This window comes from Atta cephalotes (assembly GCF_000143395.1).
Source record: "Atta cephalotes unplaced genomic scaffold scaffold00020, whole genome shotgun sequence".
NCBI lineage: Eukaryota > Metazoa > Arthropoda > Insecta > Hymenoptera > Formicidae > Atta > Atta cephalotes.
The window spans coordinates 5,278,105-5,287,995 of NW_012130084.1; the positions used below are offsets into that span (position 1 = coordinate 5,278,105).

At 32.0% G+C, this 9,891-nt stretch overlaps 2 protein-coding genes across 2 annotated transcripts in view; both read right to left on the minus strand.

Moving 5' to 3' along the window:
- LOC105619314 (sodium-dependent neutral amino acid transporter B(0)AT3-like) overlaps window positions 1-4,192 on the minus strand; it is a 14,611-nt gene extending 10,419 nt beyond the window's left edge. The window contains exons 1-2 of the mRNA XM_012200836.1: window positions 4,088-4,192; window positions 3,704-3,877 (exon numbers count right to left, since the gene is read on the minus strand). Of these exons, the coding sequence (XP_012056226.1) occupies window positions 3,704-3,877; window positions 4,088-4,192 (279 nt within the window). The remainder of the gene's footprint in view (window positions 1-3,703; window positions 3,878-4,087) is intronic.
- Window positions 4,193-8,519: 4,327 nt separating this feature from the next.
- Window positions 8,520-9,891, minus strand: part of LOC105619289 — a 20,678-nt gene continuing 19,306 nt past the window's right edge. Inside the window, exon 5 of the mRNA XM_012200813.1 lies at window positions 8,520-8,729. Coding sequence (XP_012056203.1) covers window positions 8,683-8,729 — 47 coding nt within the window. The 3' untranslated portion in view covers window positions 8,520-8,682. The remainder of the gene's footprint in view (window positions 8,730-9,891) is intronic.

Genomic DNA, 9,891 nt, shown 5'->3' on the forward strand with positions numbered 1-9,891 from the left:
TAATATATATATATATATATATAATATATATATATATATATATATACTATATATATATATATATATATATATATATATATATATATATACATTCAGTATTTATATTATTGAAACATTTCTTAAAAGTGTTCTATTGTAGAAAGTGTAGAAAGTGTTCTATTGTATTATTGAGTCGTCTCTTAATCACAATTACCAAATATTAGCCATAATTATGAAATATTAATCAATCGTTCATATAATAAACATTTATTTACATAAAATCAAGATTTAGAAAATATTCTGTTATTAAATCATTCCACAATTAAAATATTAACTAAACATTTATACGAGGGTAAGTCAATAAGTTTTTAGAAAAACATTTTTTTTGATCGATTCATTTTTATTTCTCAACATAGTCTCCTTTCAGCTCGATACACTTAATTCAATGATTCTTCAACTTTTTCAAACCATCCGAATAATATGATTTATCCAATCCTTCAAAATAAGCCTCTGTTTCGGCGATGAGCTGCTCTCTGGTGGTGAATCTCTTTCCTCCGAATCATTTCCTCAGGTTTGGAAACAGGAAATAGTCGTAGGGAGCTAAATCTGGCGAATATGCTAGATGGGGAAGCAATTAGCGGAATTCGTTGAATTTGGCCGGGCACGTGTCCATGCATTGTCTTGATGGAAGAGCTTTCTTCTTCGCCAAATGGGGACGTTTTTTCTTTAAAATGTTAAACGGTCCAATAAGGCTACGTAGTAATCGCCATTGATCATTTAATTCGACGGAAGGTAATCGATATGAATTATACCGCGTGCATCCCAAAAAACTGTAGCCATCACCTTTCCGGCTGACTTTACGGTCTTCACCTTCTTCAGAGCTGATTCACCCGATGAAGTCCATTGTTTTTATTGTTCCTTCGTCTCGAGTGTGAAGTAATGGATGTTTCGTCCACAGTAATGAATCGACGCAGAAATTCATCCGGATTATGTTGAAATATTTCCAAACATTGTTTTGAAATTGTTACACGGTCGCGCTTATGGTCCACAGTGAGCAAACGCGGCATCCATCTTGCCGATAGCTTTTTCATATCTAATTGTTCGTGCAAAATTGAAATCATTGTGATATGATGACCTCAACAAGCTCGCGCACTTTCACTCGTCGATCAATCAAAATAATATCGTGGACTTTATCGATGATTTCTGGCACAGCAGCCTCAATTGGACGTCCCTAACGAAGTGCATCACATGTGGATGTACCACGTTTAAATTCATTCATCCAATTGTATACAGTCGCAAACGCTGGTGCAGATGTGCTATGAACATTATCCAATTCGGATTTCGGCACCTTAAACCTTTCATATAAATGTTTGATCATCAAAAAAAAGACCACGAAAATCAGCACTTACGCGAATACAAATGAAATACATCAAATTACCCTCGCTTAACGCGATTTGTTGCTACCTCTTCGCATACTGTTAAAATTACATCGAATGTTGGAGAGTCAAATTATGCGCAAGCTAAATGTATTCCGCATGACTTTGTTATATGGGCGCAGATGTAAATGGTTGTATTTCATATACGAACATATAATAGCAATCTTAGTTATAGTTCTTTGTTATAATTTCAATAAAATAAGGATAATGTGATGAACATTCTTTCATGCACAGCAAGATAGCGAATCGCAGACCTGACGCTCTCATACGAGTCGATAATTTCGACACACGACGAATTAAGAAGTTTGCTTGAAGCAAATAGCAGCAGAGTCGAGAGAATTCGCTGGCAAATTAATGTCATCACTAGACGCAGCTTTTAGTGAATAAAAGTCGCCCCATGTAAATCACGCTTAAGATGCTATCTCAGTAACTACGTTTTGTTTCAAGCCACAAATTTTATTTCACTACATTTTATTTCACTATTGCTGTTCCAGTGCAGGAGTGCAAGACTAAAAATGCGAGACGTAAAATCACTCTCAGATGTAGTGCCAAAAACTAACTGACATGGTCTACTTTCTTGTATGCTTATTATTGTTGGGAATAATAAAATCATGTGTTAGATTTCTTCACGAGGTGATTAGCGTCTGAAATCCTAAATCTAGTAAAAATTAATTAAGCAAAGAACAAAGTAAATTTATTTGCTAAGCGCGGCGATCTCACCTTGACAGCACATAATATTAATAACAATTACTTGCAGCTGTTATTGGAATATTATATAAGCACTTAATGAAACATCATTAGACTAATATTAGTAAACAATTTCTCTGAATTTTACATAATATGATAATTAAATATTTCTAGTAAGCGTCTCTCTATTCAGACTACAATGTCTTATTAAATATTCTTATAGAATTTGTTACGTAACAATTATAATAAATATTTATCTATGCGATCTGCGAATATCTTGTAAATCATTATAATTGTGTGCTATCAGAGCCCGTAGAACGCGCACCTTCTGCGTGCACCTCTTACTCTACCCACACCTAGCTAAAACTCCACCTTTACGCTTTATGCACTTTTTTTATGCATAGCGCGCCCTTCAATCATTCATTGTTAGTAATCTCGTCACACTATAACGTCGCGAAGTCAAAACTTCTTAATTTAGTTATAATTAATAACTCCGCATTATTATCATTGCAAATCGAAAACGCATATAGCAGCTTTCCTAGCGTAATTAATCACCACGTGGAGGTTCTTTAGCCTAGATATTCATTATTTTTCTTTCATTCCTTTTTTTTGGGGGCAAAGTGCGTGTACTTATTAATAGAATCATGCAACTACCTTCCTAATCCATCCATAGTTGGCCCAAGCCCGCTATCCAATCCTGCGATCCAATCACTAGTACAATAACGATTCAAACTCGGTAAACTGAAAACTTTATCAATCTTTCGATATCTTGATTTTATGTAAATTATATGAAAATTGATTAATGTCTCATAGTTGTGACTATGTATATAAGAAATGATTTAATAACAAAAAAACTTTCAAATTTTGATTTTATGAAAATTATATGAACAATCGTTTAATAATTTTGTAATTGTGACTAAGAAATGATTTAATAACAAAACATTTTATAAATCTTGATTTTATGTAAGTTACAATGAATGATTGTTTAATATTTTATAATCGACTAGTAAACTTAATCTTGATTTTATACGAGCAAGTCAATAAGTTCTTAGAAAATTTCTAAAAATCAGAGGGCACTCACAGTGTCATATCACATTACCTTTTGACAAGTAGTCTCTCAGCTGATTACTGTTAAATTTTGAGCGGAATTCATCGCATGGTTTCATTTCTGTAGATGATTAAAGCGAACAATCTTTGTATTTTTTGCAAAATGGAAAAAAACGAGTTTCATATTGTTTCTTTGTCGTTATGTTGTTATTGTAAAGTACTGCCACTCAAGCAGTTTGCTTGACATTATTCACTGCGTGCTATACATAAAGCGTGCATTGCCAAAAAGAGCGAAATTTGGACGGTTGTCACAACAACCTTAGTAAATATATATTTACAATATATATTTACTAAAATACAATATATATAATTTAAATTAATCTAAAATTAAAAGATTACTCTCATATAAACACGATGAGGAAAATTAGGATAGTACAGAGTGGGCCATTTAAAATTTGGAATTTAATTTGGCTCTAAAAAAAAAATGCATTAATATTTTTCAAAATTTATGGCTTTATTGGAAAGGTAGTACATTGCCATTAAATATGAAGTACAATTTCATTCAAAAGACTTCCACGGCTAGCTGCACAATATCCCATTCTATCAACCCAATTTTTCAGTACATTTTCCACTGTACGGGCGTGTATTTCATCGATGGCAACTTTGATTTCATGTTTTAATTCTTGAATCGTTTCTGGCTGATTAGCGTAACACTCATCCTTGGTTCCCTATAAAAAATAGTCCAGCGGAGTCAAATCGCAGCTACGAGGCGGCCAATCAGCATTTCGGCTGATTATGCGATTTTCGAAGACAGTGCGCAAAAGATCGATTATAGCATTGGCTGTGTGGCAAGGTCCTGTTGAAACCAATGTCGTCTGTGTCCTCCTCTTCAAATTTGGGAAGCAAGAATTCGTTTAGCATGGCGCGGTAGCGCTCGCCATTGACAGCAGCTCCTTGCTCATTTTCGAAGAAAAATGGCCCAATGATGCCGCCGGACCAAAAATCATACCAGTCACTTGTTGTGGATGCATCGGCTTTTCCATGACGTGCAGATTCTCTGACTCCTAAATACGACAATTCTGCTTGTTCACATAGCCACCGAAGTGAAAATAAGCTTCGTCAGAAAAGATGATTTTTAAATGCTCATCTTCAATCAAGCGTTGTTCAGGCCATTGGGAGAACCGAAAACGCATCGGATGGTCATGCGGCTTCAATAATTGAACTTTGTACGGCTTCATACCGAGATCTTTATTCAAAATTCTTCTCAAAGAAGTGCGTGAAATGTTCAAGTTTTGAGAACGATGGCAAGTTGATGTTGATGGTTGTTCAAGCATTCTGAACAACAGCAGCAATGTTTTCGGTTGACCTTTCTGGACGAGCACGTGAACGAGTTGCTTTATCCAATAAGGATCCAGTTTGCTGAATTCGCTTCACAAATTGATCCACAAACTGCGTTAAAGGCATTTCTTTTCTACCAAATTTTCTACGTAAATTTCTTACACTTTGGGTTGAAGCCTCACCACTTTGGAAGTAAGTTTTCAATATTTCCCAATTTTCAAGCGTATAGCGACCCATTTCGTAAATGTCAAACAAAAAATTAAATTTCTGATACGATAAATGTTATTATTTTCAAACTCAAAATAACCGGTAGTTGAAATTCCAAACGCTAAATGGCCCAATTCACAGTTTAATATAAGAAATTAAGACACACAAAGATTATTTTTTATTATGATTTGATTTGAATCGATAATAACGATAACTCATTTTATTCTTTATATTTATGTATTATGTAAAATAAATATTTATAAAAGTAAATCTTGTTTAGAGAGAGTGAATATAATTGTTAAAAATCAGCAGTTTATTTTGCATCGTTAATTAATTACACTATTCCTTATGTATAATAGAAAATATTTATTATAAAAATAAAATACAGAAAAAGAGAATAATTATTAAAAATTTTAATTACAATTTAATATAAGAAATCAAAATTCGCAAGAATCAATTCTAATTACACCGTACAATAGCATTTTTCGAAGAAATATAAAAAAATCAAATTGTCCGTAAAAGTAGAAATGGAATCTAGTATCAACATGCGTTTTATTTGGCGACATCAAATCATTTGCGTTTTTTGTGCGTTTTTTGAAGTTTAGAGGAGGTTATTTCGTCTTCATCGCAAGAAAATTTTGCGATTGTCTGAAAATTATGTATTTCCATGTAAAATTGATCGCTGAATGAGAAAATAATGATCAAATTAAAGCGATTAGAAAAGAGCCAAATGGTAAAAAAATGTATTTTAATCTAAAATCGCTTAAATTTCGATAAAAATTCGGTAAAAAAGTTTATGGAAGCATTCTCCAATGACCTTGACCTAGATATATGTTGTCATGACCTTGAGTGACCTCCAACTGATTTTAATTATCGCTTGTTATTAGTTAAAAAGTTATTAATAAAAACAGTTTGAAAAATAATATTTTATTTCTGCTATATGTAATATTAAAAACTATTCTATCCTTTCCTTGCTTACGTAATGATTTTTCACGCGAAGTGACTTCCATCTCACCTGCCCCTCTGCTTAAGAAGCGCATGACTTCCACGCAAAGCGACTCTCACTCCACCTCCCCCCTCCCCCTATTTGGAGGCGCACAACTTTCACGTGGAGATAGAATGGGAGTCGCTTTGCGTGAAAGTCGTACGCCCCTAAGCAAGGAAGAAGGTGAGAGTCGCATGAATATAATAGTCATAAAATATATTTTTAAGTAGGAAATTTTTGTTCTATATAATAAAAAAATATCTATATGTATAATGAAAAAACATTATTTTTCAAACTTTCCTTCTTAATAACTTTTTAACGAAGGAGCAACAGCTAAAACTTGTTGGAAATCACTTAGGTCATGATCTTGATAACATATATCAAGATCAAGATTATTGAGGGATGATTCCCTAATCTTTTTATTTAAATTTCTCCTTTTTTTTTAATCTAAATTTTTATCTAAATTTGTCCTTTTTGGCCTTTCTGATTTTCTTTGTGAATATTAATGAGAAAATATATTCTGCATGACTTCATTTAAATGCAATATTAATTATTCGTTTTTCTAATAAAATCAAAAAAATTAAATTTAAAATTATTAAAGTTAAAAAATTTATTAATTAAACGTACAAAAAAACATATTATTTCGTAAGAAAATACAAATTTGCTTACATTTATTCTGATCTTGTTATGTGCCGGGTCAAATTGATCAACAGTAACATTGATCAACAGTCGCTATAAACATGTGGCGAGAGTTTTCTCCTTTGAAGTGTTGTTCGATTATAGAAATATTTTGATGGAAACGCTCGTGCTCATCACTAAAATCGATCAAATCGTCGGGAAAAAAATTCAAATAATTGTGTAAAAAAAGTGGATTTTCAATGATATATTGATGACTCCTATTTTACGAAATGCAGCAATCATTTCGATTACAACTTCTTTAATTTTTAGCTTTATTTTTATCCAAAAAATTGTAAAAATAACCGCGTCTACAGCTTTCTCTGATTCATAAACGTTATAAGCCTCAATTAGATTACGATTTTATACGTAGTTAACTTCAAAGGAAATGTGTTACGACCGTATTTATAGAAAGGTCAAAAATTTTAAGCAATTCTCATATTTTTGCCATTTTGCTTTGCTTCAATCACTTTAATTTTATAATATCATTTTCTCATTTAATGATTAATAATTTCATATATTAGGTGTACAACTTTGCTTCCGCCGTTTTTTTCCGAAATTCGAGGCTTTATTGTAAAAAACTGGTTATACATTTATAATTCAAAGTATTGTCCATCGCTGGCCACTACTTTCTCCCATCTTTCGGGTAACGTACGAATCCCGCGTCGAAAAAACTGGTCATCTTTTGAGGCTATCGTACGAATCGATCCAATTTTTTACTTCTTCATAAGACCGGAAGTGCTGGTCAGCCAGACCATGTGCCATTGATCGAAACAAGTGATAGTCAGAGGGAGCAACGTCTGAAGAATACGGCTGGTGGGGTAGGACATTTCAACATTTCCAAGTATGTCTTGACCACTTTCGCAACATGGGGTCGAGCATTGTCATGCTGCAAAATCACTTTATCGTGTCTCTCGTTGTATTGCGGCCGTTTGTCTTTCAATGCTCGGCTCAAACGCATCAATTGCGTTCGATACCGATCGCCTGTTATTGTTTCAGTCGGTTTTAACAGTTCATAATACACTACGCCGAGCTGGTCTCACCAAATACAAGGCATGACCTTGGATGTCAAAATCATCGTTCTTGAAGCGTTGAAATCACTCACGACACGTTCTTTCACTAATAGCGGCCTCACCATAAGTATTTGAGAGCATTCGATGAGCCTCAGCCGCAGATTTCTTCATATTGAAGCAAAAAATTAAAACCTCCCGCAAATGACGAGAATTTGGTTCGTAAACTGACATTTTCAATCGAGAATAACTTTATGATGCAGACACAAATCGATTGTTGTAATGTTTCTATGGAGTTATGTTGACAGATGCTCAAGTTTATTGTATGACGTCTATAATCTATTTATTTCGACCTCCACTTACCGCTAAAGCCATCTATAGGAAAACGGCGGAAGCAAAGTTGTACACCTATATATAATTTCATATATGTATAAAATATATGATTTTCAGATAATCGTAAAATTTCATTTTGCATCGTAGCCGAAATAACCTCTTTCCTGATGAAAATAATCAGAGCGTATGTCGGATTTATGAAAAAATAACAAAAGCATTTGAAGAAATTTTATATATAATATAAAATAAAATTTTATATATAATATTTCTAGTAGGCGAAAATTAGAACAATGAAATGTAAAAGAAGCATTTATGCTTCTTTTACATTTTGATGTAAATTTTCAATTTTCGCTTCCTAGAAGTTTCGTTTACGCTTCTGTTACTCTTTCATCATCACATTTACGCACATCGATTTATGCTCTGATTTTTATTTTTATCAGGATTTAAATGTACATAAAACTTCAAATACGTACGTAAAAAACATAAATAATTTGATATGCGAAACGACATGTACGCCTGTATTACATTTTATCTCTATTTTTGCGGACAATTTGAATTTTCTATATATGAAGAAAAAAAATTATTTTTACAATTTCGGAGCTATTCGAGCCTGGCAAATTAACTTACACCAATTCATATATTACAAATTCTTTTACAGAGTATAGTCTAATATGTCACTTCTTGAAGCTTTTCTGTCATCCTTTTCTTTTCGATACCTTCAATATGTTAAATCTTACTGTCTTGTACCAAAGATCTACATTCTCCAATGTAAATTATTTTTGTTGTAGCTGTTATCTTATATCAGTAATTATGGTTATACTATTCTTTATGTATAAAAGAAAATATTTATTTGAAAAGCAATTCTCATACAAAAGGAAAAATAATTATAATTTATCAATATATATAAAATATTTTCACATTTTCGCATAATTTTATCCATTCGAACTTTCTTATTGCTTCATTGGATCCATGTATCTTTTCCTTTCTAATGAAAATTCTCCTTACCCAAAAATTGCGTAAAAGCGAGGATTTCTAAAAAAAAGAACAATATTTGTTAAATCTTCTTATAATAATATAATATTTGAATATAATATTTGAATAACTGAACTTAAATATATGTGTATTCCGCAAACACAATATAGTAAACTTTATAGTGAATTCGGTCACTTGCACTACGCTACATCAGTGCATACTAAAAGCTGCTTTACATGAAATTAACAAAGTTAAATATAAAAATATATAAATATTTTAAATGATTAACTATCTACTAATGATCATTTATTGTTTGTCACATTATTTAACAAAATATATATATATGTATCATTTTATTGTCAATGTATTATATTGTATTACTGCTTTGAGATATTTTATATAAAGCAGCTTTTAATATGCACTGGTCCAGTGTAGTGCGAGTGATCGAATTCATCATTAAAAAAATTGATTACTTACAGTTGAATGAAGAAGAATAACCGATTATGATTGGTCAATTCCTTAAGGTTTACGGTACATTCATGTACAAGTATCAAACAGCGGAAGCAGCAACCAATCAACAAGGCGATTTTTATAATGATAAAAAATATTTTTACACCACTCGTCCAGCTAATTGGTTGTTGCTTTCGCTGCTTGACGCTTGCATGTGAATGCATCTTTAAGGCTTACTACTGTACTATGGGTGTTTTCCATTTGATGATACAAGTCGACATAAGCATCGTTTTATCCTTGATGACATTCAGAGAATGACAAAGATAGAAACTTGTGTCATCAAATGAAAAGCAGCCCTATGATTACGGGATAAGAAATACGTTCGAAGCAAATGTATTAGCAAATTCAACTGTACTGCACTTTGAAATAGTGCACAAAGATATGATTTTAACTACTACCGTATGCAGGGTTGGCAAGTAACGCATTATTTATAATGTTGTTATACATTTTTTTAACGTTGTAACATTATTTAACGTAACATTATTTATAACATTATTATAAGTTACTTTTTTCAGTAACGAATGGATAACGACATTTTTTTCTAAGTAACATTCATTGTAACGCAGTTACATTTTGGGATAATGGTAATGATTTCACTAGTTACTTTTATCGTTACTTTATTTTTGCCACAAAGTTTTAATCGTAACTAAACCGTGTATATGTATATATATATATATATATATATATATATATATATATNTNTATATATATA